Below are 21,352 nucleotides of genomic sequence, written 5' to 3'. Positions count from 1 at the left end.
ATACATTTGTTGGAAAATTTCTTGTGACATATGATTGATTTGAAAAGAAATGCCGCATTGAGGCGAGAAAGGCGAGGCATTTTTACTCTGCATAAAAAGACATGAGCTCTGTGTTTTATTTTGTAAAATATTTTAGGAGGTTTTTATCCCATGTTGTCCAGAAAGAGGTTTGTCATGTGCTTTATATACAAAATCCATAATAAGAGATTTGTAAAGAGCTAGAAAAGTAAGATGGATTTGATTTGTGGGCAGGACTTTGAACCTGTGTATCTCTTCCCTTTCATCGGTATTTACATGATGTACACAATAGGCTTGCACATTTTATATTTGATCTTTTTCATAATTTATTTTGAATGAAGCAACCGTTATCTTTAAAAGTCGTACTTGGTTTGTTCTTCAGCTTATCTTTAGACGACTTCATTAATTTTAGTTAAACTAAAGCATTAAAAACTGCTGCCTTTCTCAATTTGGCAGACAGCATACAGAAAACATTGTCTTCTAATCTAGTTGAGTATAATTTAGAATCCAGTATTTATAATTCTGATTTGATAAATTTGAAAATAAAAAATCTTCATGTAAATTTACAAAATTTTGGTTCTTTCAATGATTCGCAAAAGTTTGATTTGAGTAACTCACAGTTAGAACTATATCGTGTTATTACTTGTCATTATTTATTTATTTTTTTTTGGCAGTCATCAGAAACAAACAGCTCCTTTTTGGAGATAACAGACTGCTGATTTCTTATCAAAGATGAACAAATGGCAAACCCCTACGATAAGCTGACTCAAAATGACCTCTAAAATACATGTAAGCAGCCACCATGCCAAGAAAAGCTACCAGTCAAAAAATACACACCCCTGATGTTTCCAATAAAGCATACAACGAAGTGCGGGAACCAAAGTATTCTTGGTGAAACCTGGAAACCAATTTGAGCTACCATTGTTAACTTAAAAGATTATATTTCACCTATAAGTCTGCAAAAAAATTAGTTGAACTTCCCGTGGGATGCCCTTTACTTGTGGCTTTTCTCTTTGTCCCTGCAAAAATTAGTCACTAGTAAGTTAGACACACAGTGAGATCTATGATTCTGGTGTAAGCCTTAGAAGAGAAAAGAGTAAGAAATATCAGATTGTCCCCACAGAACAAAAATGTTAACAGAATTAAATGAGTCCTGGAAACTGCAATAGGGAAAGCCATCGAGAATTCATAGTTAGACCATAAAAGTTATGATGGCTGGCAATTGTCTTCTACAACAATTTCATAAATTGGCAATTACGTGTAGATTCTAATTCTATGCATGGGGTTAAAAGAGATGACAACCAACTCAAACTTTCCTCTTTCATTGAGAGCAAAAGAAAGGATTCAGATGCAGAGTCACTATAAAAATTAATCACCCAGAAGATTACTGTTTCTTAGTTATAACTTTTTTGTTGGTTGCATTAGAACTAGTTTCAGCGGTTGTCTACAAGCCTTTGCTTTATATGTTTATGTTTTTCTTATAGCAGCTTTGCCACTTGTAAAAGCCATTGTGCTTTGATTCCAGTTTTATTTCAATATGGTTGAATTTGATTAAAATTTCAATATTGCAAGGACATGGATGAGTATGTAATACAAATGAGATAGGAATGTGAATGACAATAACCACAAAAAAAAAAAAAAGAAAATTCATGCTCGATCCAAGTTAGGTGTTCCAGTGATTCTTTTCTTGACAAACAAAGATACAAATGCATCATTGTGAAATTGATGCAGGTAAAATTAATTTAATTATGCATCAAATGTATAAAATTATGACTAACTTCTATATTGATCAAGATCTAATAATTGAATGAAAATATAAAAGACATAAAATAAACACAACTTAATGGAATTAAAGTATATTAAAAAAGGAACAATTAATAAACCAAAAACAATAGATGGAATGCAAACTTGAAGGCCATACCTTTTCTGGACTTGGGAGAATTAGCATCAACATCCATCTCATCACTGTCACTGTCTGCTGCAGTAGCTTGACCCTTCAGACTATTTTCAGAGCCTTGCAATATCTCATCCATATCCCACAACTATGTTAAACAAAACAGACTTTTAGTTATTACACTTATAACGTATGTAACTAGCGGTAAAGGGAAGACATATGCAAGTTGAAAGGACAGGAAACTAAGAGGCCTAGACTTGAAATAGTTAAAAGGATATCCAGAGAATGTAACTCCCTACTCTCATCTTTTTGAAAAAAATAGGTTGTACAACATCTTCAGATTCAATGCATTCTGGCATATGCAATGGTAAGCCAATTATGCAGCTGCAGCCATGACCAACCAAATGGAACCTACGTACCTATTGCCCATTACAACTAATACCAAATGGACTAACAGAGGTGCCTCATTATAACTGCACCCATATTGCATGATACAAGATATAGTATTATTTAAGAAACATAGACTTTTAGTTATAACACTATAATGTATGTAACTGGCGAAAAGTGGAAAACATATGCAAGTTGAAAGGACAGGAAACTAAGAGGCCTAGACTTGAAATAGTTAAAAGGATATCCAGAGAATGTAACTCCCTATTCTCATCTTTTTGAAAAAATAGGTTGTACAACATCTTCAGAATCAATGCATTCTGGCATATGCAATGGATAAGCAAATTATGCAGTTGCAGCCATGACCAACCAAATGGAACCTACATACCTATTGCCCGTTACAACTAATACCAAAGGGACTAACAGAGGTACCAATTCCTCATTATAACTGCACCCATATTGCATGATACAAGATACAGTATTATTTAAGAAAATGTACCCAATACCACTTTAAAAGATATCTATACAAAAATATATAGAGATGCGCTTATACAAGAACATATTGTAAAACACACCAAATGTTTAAATATCATCTGAGGGAGGGAGGGAGGGAGGCAACCATGTACCTTTAGAAGCTGGTCATGTGAAATACTGCCGAGAAACTTCCGATCATAAGAAAAAGCTACAAAGACAAAAAGCTAGTTAAACATTTTGCAGACACTGATTGGTAAAGAGTGTAGCTTTAGCATGAGGTTTCTGTGGCAGTTTAAAAAGAAGGGATCCTATTAATAATAACAAGTGTACATATAATGATTGAGTCAGAAGGACAGGCATGTCATACCAAGGCCTTCAATAGGGTACTCTGAATGCTCGCCAACTGGTTGAATGATTCTGTTAGGTAATATTCCTACCAGGCTAGAGAAAAACCAGAGGGGATTAAATACAATCTAAAGGTAAATTATCATAAGTATAATGATAAAAGTCGGAAGGAAAATATCCTCTTGCCATAGCACTTTCTCACCTGATAAGTCCATTATCGCATCCAGCAATAAGTCTATCTTCATCAAACTAAAATAAAACATTTTACAGATTTCATAATACAAGGTTCATCTGTTCAGAGAGTTAATACATGTACCAACTAGAAAAGCAATATTGCAACCAGAAGAAAAAAGAAAAGAGAGAGAGAGAGAAGCTGCTTGCCTTCAACAAAACATCAACAGAATTTGGGCAGAGATCAACGAAACGATCACTGAAATGCGAAAAAAATAAATAAATAAATAATCAGTGGACACCATTAAAGAAGAAAATCAATAATTTTTTTGTTCATATTTTTGTGTGTCTGTCCATGTTTCAAAACTAACAACATTTCCCAATCTTCCCAACATTTATATATTCAATATAACTACCTGCAATCCTTGAAAAAGCCCCAAGAATATAACAAGAGATTCCCGCTCTGTGATCCACAAATAACTTTCCGTCCATTCTGACCACCACGAGACATTAGAATACAGACAAAATGGAGAAACATAATAAAGTTTAAAAATAATCAAATTTTTGTCTTCCAATTAGAATCATCTGGTGTCCCATAAGACTGGTATGCTGTAACAAGACAATTATAAAAGATATCTTATTTTGTTCCCCATTACAACCATCTCATTTTGTTGTTTCCCATCTTAACACTTATCTTTGGTGTTTCTGGACTTCTTGCAAAAAATACATCAAAGAGTAGGCCCATAATTTCTTCCTTGACTTAGTTCCTTTGTCTGTTAACATCACTTAGTTTTGGTCCAGTGCCTAAGATGTGGCTGAGTTTTCCTTTTCCCTTGAGAATGATCCAAATTAATTGTGACCAACTCAAGTAGTTCTTCCAGGTGAAGTGATAAGCAACCTAAATTAGCTAAAATTCGTTATTGTTTTAAGTAGAGTATTCCATGTGGGAATTTGTTTATGTACTTTGGGATGTAACCTCTGACATATTTTAAGAGTTGTGAGGCAATTAACACCAAATAAAAGGTTGGGAGAAAGATGTTATCAGTAGATAGTGCGGATGTGACCCTAGACAGAATCACCACTTGGAGCGACTGAGCAGAGGAGAATCTGGACATAAATGCACGCAGCAAGATGGGTCATAACTCTTTTTGTGTGTGGCTAGCAGTTTACGGTCGAGGAGGTTGGGCGTGCGGCTGTGGCAGGTTGGATGGACAGGGACTGTACAGGTATAAGCATGTGGTTTTGGTGGCTAGCTGTTGAGCAGCTCCTTATGCCTGTTTCTGGCTGTGAGGTTGCTGTGAGGTTCTAGTGGCTAGGATTGGCTATGAAGGTCAGCTAGTGGTGGACATGCAAGTTTTGTGTGACCTGGAGCAGGCTAGAGGCATATGCATGGCATGCGATAGGTGCGACTGGACTGTGGAACTGCAGGAGTGGCAGGGGCAGGTCGTGCAGCTGATGGCAGAGGAGGCTATGGCTGGTTGCAGGAGAAGGAGTTGCGGCTTGCGACTCAGTTTTTTCTAGTTGCAGCCAGTGATGAAGGCTGGCTTGACTGCTAACAGTCGGCGGTTGTGGTGGCTGGCGGCTGGACTAAGTGGCCGGCTATAAAGGCTGGCCTCCTCTCTTTGTGCTTTTTCTTATTTTGACAACAAAAACCAAATAAGGTTTGTAAAAGAGTTTAGGGTTTCTTAACCTGAAACTCTGATACCATGTAAAGAATTGTTGAATGTGTATTTTATTAAATGTTATAAGTTTTCTAGAATAAAAAATGAAATAGACCATTAATTCATACTTACATAATAATTTTTTTAACACCAATTTTACACTTTTTTGAGGAATTCATTTATTCAAATATAACCTTAGTATCAAGAAAAATGTAGTCAAAAGAAACTGAACAAACTCAACTATGGCACCAGTAGCACTTCTGGCACTGTGGATGTGATCCACTAGTCCCATGGTCGACCAGATATCTTGTGTCCAAATAATCAAATGTGTAAACGAATAAGGAAAGGTGTATCATATTCCACGTATATACACAAAAGATGCAACCAAACCAATCAAAGAAATCCAGCCATTGCATGATAAATGAATGATACCTTCATTATCACAACTGATAGTAGCTCCTCTTCAGAAAACTGTGACTGAGTTTGGATCTGTTATTACCATGAAATTTATAAATAGTTCTAAAGGTCCTGCAAACGTTAAATTCTTAATAATTCCACAAGAATATATGTACCATGAGAAAAAAGTAAACAAAATGTTACCTTATTTGTTCGAAGATTGCAAACAGATAGTGTTCCATCCCCACTTAACAATAAAAAAAAGAAAAAAAATATTTAAGAGGCTTGCATCAAAACTTCAGCAAGAACAAAATAAAAAAGCAATGTGGAACAATAGATCGTCAACACAGTAGGAATAATACATTTGTAAAAATATGCAAGCAAGTCCACAATCAAGCATTTCACATCTGTTATAGAAGAAACCTAAAAGAAATATAATAGAAAAATAATTATCCAAAAACACCATATGACAAGTCATATGTAACAAACAAGTCTCCTTCCATAGTCTCTCCACAATGAAGATAATCAGAAAATCAAATGCTATGATATAATACACATTATGTTACAGGGAAATATGTATTTCCCTTGAGGTTTGTTGTATCATGCAGAGGCCTCCACTTTATAAACTATTTTGCAAATGTTTTCTTAAATGGAGAAGAAGTATTATAGAATCTGTCACTTGACGCTCGTTATATCAAAGAAAATTGGTAGAAAAATGTATCTACATGTGAAATCACATCACAGTCACAGAATACAATGAGAAACAGACAGATTCATAACTATTTTTTCCTTCTGAAAATGATTATCATCTGTTGTTCAGGTGTTTTAAGAAGCTAGTATGATTTATTATGTGAAATAGAGAGAAAACTGTACAAAAATTTGTAAAAAATTGGGTGCTTGTCATTCAATTTTAAAAAGCTAGAGGTTTCTGTATAACATAATACATCATGCAAAATATAATTTGCCCCTTGTGTTGTTTAAAACTTCAGGCAACGTTTAGCCCATTAGAACTGAGATGAAATTGAAAGAATGAAAGAAGCAGTCACTCCATTCTAACAACCATGTGCAATGAAGATTCTGATTACATTTCACCCTCTCATTTTGTTCGTCTAATCTAAAATGAATGAATAGGAATAATCAACAGCTTTTCTTGTGTTTATAAATTTCATTGCAAGACAATCTAACAACAAAGAAAACCACCTTTGTGTTTTCTTAGTGCATGATTCCACAAAAAAGTTAAAAGAAAGACTATACGTCTGATTGTGTTCAGACGGTACTTCTTGATCTCCAATAAGAGGTTTGACTCTTACCTAGTGCAAAAGATAAATATATATATATTATGTTGTACTTGAAAAAATAAAGACTAGTTCAGTGATGTTAGTATTAATTAAAGAGTTAACTATGATGCCACTGATGTAGCATTGCTGTAAACAAGATGAGATCATAAGAGGCTGAAGATACTACTGTCTCCGTTTTGGTTCCATAAATTAACCTATACCTTCAAAAAATAACTTCTGAACAAAAGATGAAGACAGTACATAATTCATTCTTCATTTAGAAACAAAAATCTCTATAGGCCTTCACATGGAGAAATGGTTGAAGGATCGACTACCTTGTTGCCAGCAGTTTCATAGAATCAGCTGCAAAAGTCATATCTGAAATGAAGTCTTCATGAACACTGAAACTGTTGCAGCAAGAACGTTGTCTAGTATCCCACACCTGAATAGATGAAACTATATGTTAAAAGATTGTAAAAAATAAAAGGCACCCGAAATTTATAAGCTTACTCTTTGAACAGTTCAATTACAAGTATGCAATGCCATCAATGAGGGTTAATACGAAACCCAAAATGGGTATATCATAATGTAAAATGAAAAAGAATATTTACGTCTTAGGAAAAGATAATGTTTTCTGAGAGTTATCATTTCCTCTTGTTCAGTTGCGGACATAGAGGCAATAAGTTTCAGTTTAATCAGAACTTAAAGATAAGAACCAGTTAGACGAAATTAAGCACTTATACTTTCTACTCATAAACAGTACTTTCTACTCATAAACAGAGGCTAGTGAATGGGCCAAATTGCCCTCAAATATTGCCTGAACCACAGAGATTTAAGGAACAAAATGCAGAGGTTTCCTTTTGTTTGGCTTTCTGCAAAAAAAAAAAATAATGCCTCTGACTGGAGAAAATATTTATTATTTGAGCTTGTTTTTGTGCTAAAATATGGAATTTGGCTCTTACACAAGTCGTGAAGATAATAATAAATAAAAGAGTAGTTCCAAAGCATAGCAAACATGAGAAGGAAATCGATTGACGTTCACTATTAATTTAATGTTCAAGACTTTCATGGATAACAAATAAACCAAGTAAGACAAGATTTACTGAGCATGAAAAAGAAAGGATGAGGACAATATAGTAAAAACAAATTAATAGAAAGAAGCAATTAGAATCGAAGGCACCTTAATGAAGCCTAGATCATCCCCGGACGCAATAGTTGAATCTGTCACGTTAATTATACTATTGATGGCATCTCTGCATAACGTAAAACAAAGCCGGGTATGATGTGAGAGGTGCTAGGCCTACATCTGAAATCTTATGTGACATGAAAGGTGCTAGGCCTACAACTGAAATCTTAATGTAACACAAAAAGTAAAGCCAGCACAAAAGAAGAAGCTAAAAACTAGTTACTCGTGAGAGTTCTCGAGGCGGACAATGGGGGCTCCAGTTTCCACATCAGTGGCCAGAATGGAACGATCCTTGGAACCTGTCACAATGGCTAAATACAAGTATGCATAAACATCAATCATTAGATGCAGACAGCGAAGGTAACAATAAACGCAGAGAATAAAAAATTTAAAACTTAGCTAGCATATAAACACGGAGATTAACAAACATGGATTACCTTGTCCATCATTTATGAACCGAACAGTTCTACAGGAGTCACTATGTGCACGAACTTGACGCAACCTAATACAGAAAATTAACATGTCAACGGTTTACAAAAGAGTAAGGAAAAGGAGACAGCAAAATCATTACATCGAGAACATTAGGAAGTAGCAAAAACACATATCTACAAAATTAAATATACATATATATGTTTACGGGAAGTAGTTAAGTACCTCTGTAGCTGGGAATCAGCGTAACGGTATCTGTAGGAAGTGAAAAGACATTAAAAGATGAAAACACTGAATTCATAGAAAATTTAGGTGAAAGTTAGCGTAAAAAATTGATAAATACAGGAAGCTCAGCTTACAAATGGAGATCGCCGGTTATAAGAGCAGCAGTCACGAGCTGATCAGAAGGATGGAAATCTATACCAAATGCAATCTGTCCCAAATTAACCTCCATTACAATACTTCTGTATATGTATATATGTACAGAATGAGGAAGTACGGCTTAGGTTATTGAGAGTATTGAGAACGACGATGATAAACCCAAAACCTCCCCTGCTCCTCAGGGGTGTAAGCAGCGGTTTTATACCAATCGCAAAGAAAGTTTTCAGGCGTTCAACTATAAGACGGCGTATCGCCATTGGGCTTGGGCTTGGGCTTGGCCCATTCACCAGCACTAGAAGCAAAATGTCATGGTATTTCCCCATTTGTCCTTCTCTAGGGATTCATTTGAGGCAACGACTAGTCCAAAGTTTGAATCATTATTCTCATATAAAATTTAGAATATGTTATTTTTTGTTTCATGTATAATTTTATATAAGATCAATCTTTATCTTATAAATAAATTTATTAAGCATGGATTCACATATGAATTTTTCTAAATCTCTAATATTATGATTAGAATATACCTATAATTTTATGAAATTCATTTGCAAATCTATTCTTAGTTGAACTAAAAGTAGTAAATTTAATTAAAATGACAGAAAATAAAAGCATGTAAAATTTTATTTCAAAATTTTAAAAGCCTATTTTCTTTTTTTTATTATTATTATTTTAGAGAAGATTTTTACTATATTTGAATTGAATTACAAATGAATTTAAAAATAAATTTAAATTTCTAAATTTGATCCTAGTAAATTGCAACCCTCTTAAAATTTTAAGTTAAAATTCACTTGTAAACTTAAAAATTATTTACAAAATCATTTCAAACTAAAAAAATATATATTAAAAAAATAAGTGTGTATGAAATTTAACAAATGTGTTTAAATTTAAATAAAATTTGAAAATCAATAAAATTAAGGGTTATAAGAAAAAATTCTTCAAATTATTTTGAACTATTCTTGTATTTTTCTAATGTTATGGTTTGATTTCTAGCAAGTATTTAAAAATATTAACATGGAATTTTATTTATAATTTTATTGTTAATTTGTTCTAAAGAAACCCCTTGAATGATAAAAATATTTTTCCCATACAATATTACCATATAATAAAAGCCTATAAAGGAAGAAAATCAAGACATGTGAAGCCCTTTCAATTCCTTGGCATCTGTTTATTCCCCCAACAATTGAATTAAGAATATCTTTAATAAAAAGTACTAAAACCTAAAACCCGGGGGGAATGAATGAAGTGAGGAGAAGCGAGAGGGCCCACACTGATATGGAAAAAGAAAGACACGTGTAAATTTCTTATTTGTCCAAATAGGACAAGATCTTTCTTTTTTAAAAATTGCTCTCTCTCGTTTGTCGTTTTGACTGAACGAAGAGAGATTTGGAGTCAATTATGAATAAATAAATAAGTTTTGTCAGCAAAATGGATCGGGTCACCTAATCGTCGTCCACGTGTACCTTCCCTGAGATCAGCCTCTTAATTATTTTTCTATCTATTTATTATTCGTCTTCTCCAATGTAGGAAACTGTAATCAACCGTTTCTTTCACTCGCTAACCGGCAAAATTGTCTTGATCGATCATATCGAAGCAGAGTTTGGTTTTCCAGGTACGGAATCTCGGCAATCCTCATCAAATTTGAAGCAGCGTGGCCGGCCGGTCAGTCGATCAATTAATCTGCGTATATGTTTGTCAGAAAACTGGTAGAGAAGGCTTCAAAGAAGGTACGGCAACTGATCACTGATTTCCTCTTTGTTCTGATTTCTCTGCGTTATTTTTCCGTCTGAAATTTCTTCGTATGCATTTTTTGTTTGGTTCTGATGGAAATCAGGATGCGATCCATCAAGTTGTGGAGTATATTACGCCGTATTTATGAACACATAAATGTGCGAGAGTGATTTCATGATAGAAAAAATTGAGTTTGATTCCATGTTTTTGTGTTTGGTAGAGTAGATTACGAGTGCGGCACTAATCGCGAGGCATTATGCATTAGCTTTCTGGCAAACAATATCAATATTATCCTTGATGTCAATTCTGTTAGTTCTCCATTTTGAATCTGGAACTCATGGTGTCTTCATATCGAACTTAAATTTAAAATTTTTACGTCATCATGTTTTTTTTTTAAAAATTGTATCATATTGTAATAAAATCTTCAAAAGTTATAAAACTTGTTCCAGTTAACGGGGTTTTGCAGTCCAAATTATCGAACTTCGGATTCCATTTCACTTTCTCGATCTTTCATTAACTTTAATAAAGGAGATTAGCGCGCTATCAGATTTTACTTTATATAAGAAAAGCGGCAACAATAGCAGTTGCGATACGACGTCGTTTGAAAGAAAAAAATGAAAAGTGTCAGAGATATTCAAACGGAGTTGGTTGGTCATTAGTCAACAATAGCAATGTGTCAGTACATAAGAGTTGGGTTTGGTTAAGAAACTTCGCCACAAATTTTGGATCCGTAGTGAATCTATCCATTTCGTTTTTGATTTTATTTGAATTAAAAAAATTAAATTCCAAACTGTTTTCAAAAAAATTAAAATTTCGAAAAAACGCATGACACGTGTGGTGGGCGGTGGGGTTTTTATTTCCGTGGGACTTCGGTTCACGTCTGTGTCAGAAACAGTTCGGGTCAATTGGATTGGGCTTTTCAGTAAGCCGCTGCGATCAAGCCACGTGTACTGTAGCTAGATTTTTCGTTTTGATTCAGATGGATTGGATTAATTTGTTATTGTACTTTATATAAAAATGTCGTAACGTTTTTAAATTTAAATTCATAAACTTTTATATTTATGATTCTTTTATAATAATAAATAATTTAATGCAGCCTGGAGGGAGCTCAGATGGGTTGAAATCGAGTGATGTGGACCCACGTGTTGTATTCCATTATGGCATTCCATCAGGGTCCGCCATGCTTGCTTATGACACCATTCAAAATATAATAGCCATTTCTACAAAGTAAGTTTTGCCATCCACATTCTCGTGCTTGTTTAAGGTGCCTCCTTTAAGATCATGAATTCATGGATGTCATATAAATGAAAAGAAATGTTGACATAGATTTTGATCAATTAGACACTCTTTTTGTAATTTAATTTTGTTGCAATTAAAATTCTGTAACTACATTTCCTTCTCGTGAAAGGTGTCTTGTTCTACTTTTGTTGTATTGTTAAAATTAGTTGATTTAAGTTCTAACTACATTTTCCTTGCATGTAAGAGTAATGCTAAACATATGAAATTGTTAATCAATAACTGAGTTATTCATTTCCCTCTCTAAATCCATTAATACCAGGGATGGAAGAATTAAACTATTTGGAAAAGATAATTCTCAGGCTTTACTTGAATGTGATGAGAAACGACCAAGCAAATTCTTACAGGTTCCTTGCTCTTTGGCTGTCCCTGTTATACATAAAATAAAATAGGCCTTCGAAGTTTATTTACAACAGATTCTTAGGATGCCTTCATAAACTATTACTTAATCATGTTTTCTTTTTTCTGTTAATTCTAATGTCCAGTTCATTCAGAACCAAGGCATCCTTCTCAACATTACTTTACAGAACCAAATTGAGGCAAGTTAAGTTTACTTCATTGCATGAGGGTTATGAGCAGTTGCGTTCTTCTTTTCTCTATTAATTACCAAGAAAATTTATTTTCCATACAAATTCTTGACCAGGTTTGGGACATAGAAAAGAAGAAGTTGTCTCATGTGCATGCTTTTAAAGAGGAAATCACCTCTTTTGCAGTTATGCAACATGGCCTCTACATGTAAGTTCAGTCTTGACAATGAAAAAGGACTAAGAAGCAGTTGAAATTTACATCCGCTTGGTCTTTTGATGATGCAAGAACTGTGATATTTATATTTGTAGGTATGCTGGGGATTCTGCTGGTAACATTTCAGTTTTGAAGTTAGAGCAAGACCCTCATCATATTGTACGAATGGAATACCGCATTCCTATATCAGCTTCTCAAGGTAAGATTTTGTGGTGCAATTCCTTTTTTGAAATCTGTTCATCCTCTTCCAGTAAATAGATGGAACATTTTTCCTTGGCCTCTTGTTTTGTACTTTTGGATATGAAGCACTTGAAAATTATCATCTTGAAATTGTTTCTATTTTATTTTACTTCAATAAAATAACACACATTTTCATGTTGCTTTTCTGAATTCATTTTCACACCAAGAGCAACTGCAGCTTTAACAGTTTTTATACATTCTGATCCATCATCTCCTGCAGGAAATCTTTCTGAAGCCTCTACTGATACTGCTGTTGTACATGTTCTGCCTCAACCAACAGCTGAAAGTAAGAGGTAATCTAATAACCGTTTTTCTGATCAGGAATCTCTCAAACAGTTTCGTATATACTCAATATTCTATACAGCTGTGTTACATGTTCTGCCTGAACCAACAGCTGAAAGTAAGAGGTAATCTAATAACCTCTTTTCTGATCAGGAGTCTCTCAAAGAGTTTCATATATACGCAATATTCTAAAATTCCACTGATGCACTCACATCAAACAAAAATAAACGAGAAAAGAAAGAAAACCACAACCTATCAGCTTCCTCTCATGATCTCATTCCTGAAGGCTTCTTTTTAAAGCAAAATTTACAAAATTACTTGCAAAGTCAAATATATTGGACATGTGGCAGCCTTGCTTTATTCTGCCTTTGTTCTTTAACTTGTGTGGTTCCCCAATCCTCTTCTTACCTGTAAGCAATCTCTATGCAGAATCCTAATAATATTTAGAAACGGCCATATTTCCTTGTGGGACATTCGAGAAAGCAAATCTATCTTCACAACAGGTGGAAATATGTTGCAGTCACTACATGAAGAAACAAAGAAAGTGACATCTGCTTGTTGGGTTTGTCCTTTTGGTAGTAAGATTGCTGTTGGTTATAGCAACGGTGATATTTTACTATGGGGGATTCCTTCTACCCTAAATCTAAAGACTGAAATATCTTCTGAGACTGCCATCAAGAGCACTCCAATATGTAAACTAAATCTTGGATTTAAGTCAGAAAAAATTCCAATCACATCACTGAGATGGACTGAAGCTGATAGGAAGGCAAGTCGACTTTATGCTTTGGGAGCCTCTGACATGGCTTCCACAAATCTCTTTCAGGTAATTTGATGCTAAACAATATCCTGATATTTATACCGTAATGAAGAAGAAATCTATAATTTAGATTAGGGTGTAACAGGTAGTGTTACTGAATGAGCATACTGAATCTCGGACAATCAAGTTAGGACTTCAATTACCAGAACTTTGTATTGATACGGAGATCATTGTGAACTCTAGTGAGCAAAGCAAGCATAAAATTGATGTTCTCCTCCTGCTAGGGAAATCTGGACATATTTATGCTTATGATGATAATTTGATAGAGAAGTATCTTCTGCAATCTCGATCTAGATCTCCACCTTCTCTCCCAAGGGAGGTCATGGTAAAGATTCCATTTGCAGGCTCTACCATAACTACTGCAAAGTTCATTTCAAACCAGCAGTGCATATTAAGTTCTTCGGATGAGGTAAATCTACCTATGCAACTCAGGTTGTAGATTTCTCAATCCTTAATTATTTCTGTTTGACTTTTGTGACTAGTGAGAATGATCTTCTCTTTTCTTCACCTTTTAGGATTATCTAATGCTGGGAAGAAGTATTCCATCACTTTTGCACTTTGAGACGAAGGCAAAAGATGGAACTTATCCCTTCAGTGGGTTTACAAAGATTAAAAATCTATACATTACTGGACACAGAGATGGAACCATCAACTTCTGGGATGTGACATGTCCATTTTTCATCCCTCTGTTATCATTAAAGCAACAGGTATTGTTTCTGACTTCTGTTTCCAACGCAGACTAAGAGCAAATGGTCCATGAGTTATTAATCTGGATCTTTGGTGGCAGACTGAAGACTATTCTTCAAATGGCGCTGCATTAACAGCATTGTATTATGATGGAAACTCTCGAGTTCTTCTTTCGGGAGATCACAGTGGAATGGTGAAGTGCATTTTAATGGCTTAACTTAACAAAGTACGTCCAGATTCTTTCTTTAACAGTATCTAATTATATAACCATCTACAGGTTTGCATCTACAAATTAAAACCTGAGCCCTATGCAACAGAGAACAGTTTTATGTTATTCCAAGGTACAGTGAAAAATAATCGGGATATGAAAATCATTTGCATGTTATATATAATATTATTTAGATACCTACCAGTCATGATGTAGCATTCATGTTTCACATCTTCATGCAATCAAGTGTTGCAAAAGCTCTCATGGTGACTTCAATATTGTTGTTTTCCACTTTCTCATTCCTTAATGTTTTGCATCAGAAAATACAAAGAAAGGGAATAATCACATTATCCAAAGCCTTAAACATATCAAGGTTAAGGGTCCTGTAATTGCTCTAGCCACAAGTCACGGTTCAAGACATCTTGCAGTTGGATCAGATCAAGGATATGTAAGCTCACTTTTTTGTGGCTACTTTCTCTTTTTAGTATTTTGAGTCAAGATAATTTGTGCTACAAAATACTCGTGCAGTTGAAGTTATCATTGTTTTCCTTGATGCTGCAAAGTAATCTCCTTTTGCTTCTAGTGTAACTTTGTTCATCAGATTATTAGGTCACATCGAGAGGATATGCCAATCCCATGTATTTTAACCCATATTTAATACAGGTTTTAATAGTTGACATTGAGGGGCCAACTTTACTATGCGAAAAGCATATTGCAAGCGAAATCTGCCTAGGCATCATATCTTTGCAGTTTGGAACCTGCAGTTTGCAAGGTTTTGAGAAGAATGTTTTGGTGGTTGCGACCAGGGATTCATCAGTTCTGGCTCTTGATAGTGACAATGGAAACATGCTTAGCACTAGCATGGTTTGTCCAAAGAAACCTTCCAGAGCTTTGTTCATGCAGATCTTAGGTAGGCTCAAACTGTCTTTAGTTTCTTAGATGAGGGCCAAGTCAATCTATTGAATTTCCATATTTTGTAGATTCAACTACACATTTACATATCAATTAATAGGAAATGCACTACAGAAATTGTCGAAGAATCTAACTGGAGAATGAGATCTTCTATATTTTGCAGATGGACGAGAATCATTTGCTAAAAGTTCAAATACGTCAGACAGTCTGGACTTAAACAGAGGGAATCTTACTGAGGATGTTACACCAAAGCAGTCACATCTACTGCTATGTTCTGAAAAAGCTGTTTATGTCTATTCCTTGGTTCACATTCTCCAGGTAATTTTTTCGTTGTCTATTCATGTATGTACAATCTCCATGTGTTTGTGACCTGCTAACTGTGGATTATAATCATTATTTCTTTTTTACCTTCTTCATTGACCTTCCATTTTTCATGTGTCTGTTTTACGTCTTAGGGTGTTAAGAGGGTGCACCAGAAGAAGAAGTTCCACTCCTCTTCTTGTTGCTGGGCATCAACATTCTGCAGCGCCTCTGATATGGGCCTTATACTCCTTTTCAGTAGTGGAAAAATTGAGATAAGGTAATAAATGTTCTGGTTTATTTCTTCCAGATCTTCAATAAGATTAAGACATTGTAGTTTTCTTATTAATCAGAATGGTAAAGGTGATTATCCTTTCCTGAATTGTTTTAGCTATGGTATACTCCTTTTTTATTATATATTTACTTTTAGTTACAGTAGGGCCTCTTTTCAAATTTTTAATATGATTAAGAATTTGGGGGACCCCTCCAAATATGGAAATCTCATTTGTTGTATGGGTGTACATACCTATATTTGATTTAAAGGTTTGATGGATGACCGCTATTTTCATGGAATATTAGGTCCCTTCCAGAGTTAGCCCTATTAAAGGAAACTTCTATTCGAGGCTTCTCATACTCTCCACCAAAATCAAATTCATTATCAGACAATATAATATGCTCCTCGGTGGATGGTGATCTTGTTATGGTACGCATGGTTCTACAATTTTCAATAGCATAATAATTTGGCCATATTTATCCAAGTACTTCCCCCTTTTCTGCAGTTGAATGGTGATCAGGAACTCTTTGTCATGTCAGTTCTGCCCCAGAAGCAGAACTTCAGGTATTTACATGCACTTGAAACTATTAGAGATGCTGATTCTACAGTGACCAAATATGGGAAGCTATAATGATTAATAACTTATATATCCATCGAGTTGCTCTACCTATTATTTCATAGTTTTGGATTAGAAAATCAGAATCAATTCTGTTCATTTATGTTACTCGTATGTGTCTCACTAGTCAATTATGAGGATCTTTAATGGCTTACATATTATCTCTTGCATCACTCTCTATCACTATATGGTTTTGGCTCAGAATCTAAAAAAATTAGTTTGCATCATTTTTGTGATTCAGTATGCAAGAAGATGGATTTGATGGAAAATTCTGAGGAGAATATTTTGTGTAGTTTAATCATTTTAGTGCTTCCATTCATGTATGTAGGCTTTCTGAGTCTGTTGGTCAAGTCTACAGGAAGGACCTAATGGGGTCTCAAGAGTGTCTTGCATCTGGACCCTTAACCCCAAAAGAGAAAAGGAAGGTAAATAGTAGATTGAGCTGTTTGAATTTTAAAGTTCCTGGAGCTAATTAGTAAACAATTGCCAGGGAATATTTGGCTCCGTTCTTAAAGACATGAAAGGAAGTAAAACAAAGCAGGTACCAGATATAGAAACGGAGGACAGCAAAGAAAGTATTGGAGAACTCTCAACAATTTTTTCAACAGAGAATTTTCCAAGCAATATTGAGAATAAAGATTATACAGATGAAGAGTTAGAGTTAAACATAGGTATCTCATGTGAACAACAGATACAATTATCTGGCTATCCTGTTTTCTGGACTGATGCATATTATAATAGTCAACCACATGTTTTGGATCTTTATACCTTTCTTTGCTCCTCTATGCAAAGATGACATTGACATCGATAATCCTGGCGAGAAACCCAAAGAACAGAATATGTTGGCAGCTCTTAACAAACAGAAACTGGCAACCAAACTTCAGTCTTTCAAAGGTCAGTTAAAGAAGATAGATCATCTTACATGTGACCCATGATGTTTTCGAAGTCTTTTTCTGATTTGGTGATTGTAGCAATTTACGTTTTGTACTGCTGACTGTCTGTAAACGAAAACACACAAAGGATTTTCAGGAAAATTTAAGCAGAAGAAGGTAAAGAATGAGGAAAATGTGAGAAAAGACGAGCAAGAAGATGACAGAGACAGTGCAGTTAATCAAATCAAGAAGAAATATGGATTTTCTTTGTCTGGTGTAAGTACTTTCTGATCGCATGTGTCATCCTTGTGTTCTACCAGTGTTTTTCACTGCTATGTCAGACAGTTTAAACTAGAATTAATCAACATAATTATAACATTACCATCTTGAGAATAGAGTAAATAAGAGAGCATTCTCTTTTTGTGTCTGACACTGCAGGAATCTAGCTTCGCCAAAATGGCAGAAAGCAAACTGCATGAGAACGTCAAAAAGCTCCAGGTACTTCTCGAATGCTGCTCCAAATCCTTATATATCAAATCTTATATCCTCATCTTTCCCGAACTTCTCGTTGGGCATGCTTTATTTTTCATTTTCCCAGCAAAGCTTTCTCTGGCTTGAGACCAGAAAATTGCCAGGTTTTTGAGCTTTAGAGGCTATTAAAAGGTACTGAATATCATTACTTTGGTACACACAGGGAATCAGTTTGAAAACTAGTGATATGCAGGACACTGCAAGGTCCTTCTCAGCTATGGCCAAAGAGCTGCTACGAACTGCAGAGCAGGACAAACGAAGCTGATGATGGCCTTACCTGCTTTTATTATACTGTTGTCCATTGAGCAGTAAATATGTCGATCTTCAGTTTTTCTTTTTCTTTGTATTCTTTTGTACATATTTGCTCATTGATTTCCACGTCAATAGTTATTTACAGTCAGTACTGTGTTTTCTTATGTTTTTTATTGTATTCAATGCATCAAATTTTATCAATTTTAATAGAACATATTTTTGGGAGGCAGATAGTTACTTTCTCAGTCAAAATATGTTTCACTTGATGGAACTCTGAATTTCCGTGACCAAAAAGAGGGTCTAATTATGGAGTCTTGGAGTTATTATGCCTATATGAGATTGCAAATTACTATAAAATACTAAAAGTTTACAATATAGAATTAGAATCATAGATTTTCTTCAAATAAAAAAAAACCAACAACACGATGTTAATTAAAAATACGATAAAAAGATACATAGTTTAAAAAAATAAAAGATAAGAAATTGGAAACGAAGGCACCAGAGAAGTTCAACCACCATATTCATCAGAGGTTTTACTTACATTGTTATAAAATCTAAAATTGCTTCCTCAAAATCTACAGAAGTCTGCACCTTGAAGCTTGGTGCCACAGCAGTTTGCACAGACCATGCAAAGAAGCAACTTGGGAACAGATCTGAATCGCAAAAGAAGGATTTTTCATCCCTCCAAAGAGAGCAGTGGACATCACGAAAGTGTTCTTTTTCTTTTTGAGATAAACAAAAAGGCAGAAAGCAAGCTGCATGAGAACCTCGGACATGATGAAAGCGTTAACCTGAAAATATTGTAGCATCTAACGATTTTGCAGTAATTCCACCAGCTGAAGATAGATTTCTTCTCTAATGGCATCCCCATTACTTGGGTTCAGAGCGAATATGGTTGCCCCTGGATGATTTTTCAGCCTTGCAACTGCAAAAGTTTAGATGCCAAAAAGGCCAATGGGGTTACTATTACTTGCATCAACTCATTGTCTTTTCAATTCTAAAATCTCAGTTGGGCAAATTATCATTGTTACTTACAATGAGTTTCTGCGTGGCACTTGATGGTTAGGAGAGATTTTTTAACATTATGCTTCACGATAATTTTCTAATATTTTATAGTAATTAACTAATTCTATACAGTAATCTTTAAGTGTCACTTAAGAAACAAATAATTACGTAATATTAGATAAAAATAAAGTTACTAAAACACTATCAAATGTTAGAACATTAAGACCAAGGAAGGACAATGCCTTCGACGCACCATATAATTTCCCTGAGTTTCTAGGACACAAAGATTGGACGTGTCAGAAAAAAATGTACCTCCAGGTATATCTCTGCCAAACCTTGGAACAGGAACGGAAGCCAGAACAGGGATATTTGATTCCAGAACTCTTAGAACAGCGGGGAAGAATGATGAACTATACAATTCCATTTTACCAACTTCATCAATGATGAAGAGATTAGTATCTTCTTTAATCTGATAACAAAAAATACATCCAAGAATGACATAAATGACTGAAGGAAGATAGCCCAACTCAACAAAATGAGCAATCCAGAAGCAAAGAAGTTATGTATTGTTTGAACATTCCTGGAAATTCTTGCTCCCATTGGACCATATTTATCTATATGCATTAAGATCCTGATTTACGGATATCTCAGTTCAAGAAAAAAAAATAAGAGAATCGAACCATTCAAATTCGATAAATGTTGGTTAATCGTATATTTCATTATAGTTCTATGATTCAGAGTATCATTTCCGATTTGAACCATTTGAATTCCATATTCGAAGTTGCGATAAGACCTATTCATTAAAAAGAATCGATTTAATATATTTTTTATGTACTAATAGATGCTATATTGGATTCAAATCAGATTTCGGATAAATCTATAAGTAGAAATATAGAGTGAATGACCTATAAAGTTCACCATCCCCTCTTTTCCCTTTCCAGGAGGGTCCTAAACCACAACCACATTACACAATCTATTCAATCATAAGACACGGAGAATATGAGAAAACCCCTACCTGCAGCTCAGGTAATGCCAGTGACTCAAATGATGCTATGTTGACTCTGTATTTGCCAACATTAGGCCATCTGTGGGACTCTGCACTGACATTGTAAAAAGAGTAAATCCGAAAAAAGAACATCTAGAACAATATGAAATTGAAGAAAAATCGGCAATCAAAACACATACGTTACCAAGACAAACAAGAAAGATGAGTGACTGACCTAGAAACAGTGGAGGAGGCGAGTTGACCTCTGCGACCATCTACGGTAACCACCTCAAATCCAACTCTCTCGCCTCCTTCTCTAATCTCTCCTAAATTTTCCCGACAGAAAGCAAGTCATCAGCCATGAATCGTCATCATCGACTAAATGCTCATTACATGAATGCCAAAAAGAAAAATTATAAGTATGTGCATATAACAGAAGATGGTGGGAGAGAGAGCATACGAGTGTAGAAGCCCTGAGCTTTTAAGTTAGGGTTTGAGAGTTTAAGACTCTCGAATACTCTCATGATCAGTGTCGTTTTGCCTACTCCCTGCCCATCATATTACGGTCCAATGATTCTTCATTTTTCAAATTTTGGAGAAACGAAGAGATTATTCAGGAAAAAAAGAAGAAAATCCGGAGTGAGATTTTCACACTTACAGGAGAGCCTGTAACCAGGAGACATTTTCCTGAACCTGCCATTCTTTCTTTTTCCTCGACTGAGTCGTCTAGTTTTTCATTTCGCGGAAAGGGCTTGTTCGAGGTTTAATCCGCTGAGGTCCTAAGTTCTATTCTAATCGTGGATATACTAATAGTCAGCACCAGGTTGGGTTATCTTTTTATCCGAGATAAGTAATAATAAGTCATTGCAATTCAGGAAAAAAAAAAAAGAGAAGAAAAGAGATTATGATTTAGGTGAATGATTTAATTTACAATTCTTATAATTTAGACAATTACAGAAAAGTACTAAATTAATATAAATGACAAAT

The 21,352-nt window shown here is 34.8% G+C and overlaps 3 protein-coding genes across 5 annotated transcripts; 1 reads left to right on the top strand and 2 right to left on the bottom strand.

Annotated features, from left to right (window-relative positions):
- Nucleotides 1-638: 638 nt before the first annotated feature.
- On the bottom strand, nt 639-8,830 carry WDR55 (transducin family protein / WD-40 repeat family protein). Its single transcript, XM_022055830.2, has 15 exons — nt 8,598-8,830; nt 8,464-8,493; nt 8,247-8,311; nt 8,033-8,120; nt 7,804-7,876; nt 6,959-7,065; nt 5,551-5,593; nt 5,383-5,439; nt 3,706-3,782; nt 3,500-3,548; nt 3,321-3,367; nt 3,141-3,214; nt 2,926-2,981; nt 1,940-2,060; nt 639-1,037 (listed from the first exon to the last, which is right to left on the bottom strand). The coding sequence occupies exons 1-15, from the start codon at nt 8,690-8,692 to the stop codon at nt 967-969; spliced, it is 1,053 nt and encodes a 350-aa protein (XP_021911522.2). The 5' UTR covers nt 8,693-8,830; the 3' UTR covers nt 639-966.
- A 1,236-nt stretch (nt 8,831-10,066) lies between these two features.
- DAW1 (Transducin/WD40 repeat-like superfamily protein) lies at nt 10,067-18,604 on the top strand. Of its 2 annotated transcripts, none has more exons than XM_022055777.2 (24): nt 10,067-10,343; nt 11,444-11,574; nt 11,906-11,990; nt 12,129-12,182; nt 12,287-12,378; nt 12,480-12,583; nt 12,845-12,917; nt 13,336-13,729; nt 13,809-14,132; nt 14,239-14,430; nt 14,511-14,603; nt 14,688-14,751; nt 14,939-15,066; nt 15,282-15,528; nt 15,694-15,848; nt 15,986-16,110; nt 16,410-16,533; nt 16,610-16,668; nt 17,049-17,145; nt 17,211-17,391; nt 17,513-17,614; nt 17,750-17,868; nt 18,031-18,090; nt 18,287-18,604. In XM_022055777.2, the coding sequence occupies exons 1-24, from the start codon at nt 10,305-10,307 to the stop codon at nt 18,386-18,388; spliced, it is 3,144 nt and encodes a 1,047-aa protein (XP_021911469.1). In that variant the 5' UTR covers nt 10,067-10,304; the 3' UTR covers nt 18,389-18,604. The 2 variants fall into 2 exon arrangements, with proteins under 2 accessions (XP_021911469.1, XP_021911462.1); XM_022055770.2 differs by having other exon boundaries at nt 10,069-10,343; nt 17,741-17,868.
- LOC110825333 (uncharacterized) lies at nt 17,385-21,217 on the bottom strand. 2 transcript variants are annotated; one of them, XR_002541757.2, is made up of 8 exons: nt 21,024-21,217; nt 20,826-20,913; nt 20,601-20,691; nt 20,396-20,480; nt 19,693-19,849; nt 18,917-19,300; nt 17,643-17,718; nt 17,385-17,533 (listed from the first exon to the last, which is right to left on the bottom strand). XR_002541757.2 is itself a non-coding variant. In XM_022055787.2 (6 exons), the coding sequence occupies exons 1-6, from the start codon at nt 21,063-21,065 to the stop codon at nt 19,185-19,187; spliced, it is 579 nt and encodes a 192-aa protein (XP_021911479.1). In that variant the 5' UTR covers nt 21,066-21,217; the 3' UTR covers nt 18,722-19,184. The 2 variants fall into 2 exon arrangements, 1 of the variants encoding a protein (XP_021911479.1); XM_022055787.2 differs by lacking the exons at nt 17,385-17,533; nt 17,643-17,718 and having other exon boundaries at nt 18,722-19,300.
- Nucleotides 21,218-21,352: the final 135 nt, after the last annotated feature.

This window comes from Carica papaya, chromosome 4 (assembly GCF_054855325.1).
Source record: "Carica papaya isolate Zhongbai chromosome 4, ASM5485532v1, whole genome shotgun sequence".
Taxonomy (NCBI): Eukaryota; Viridiplantae; Streptophyta; class Magnoliopsida; order Brassicales; family Caricaceae; genus Carica; species Carica papaya.
This window is presented reverse-complemented; position numbering and strand designations above follow the sequence as displayed.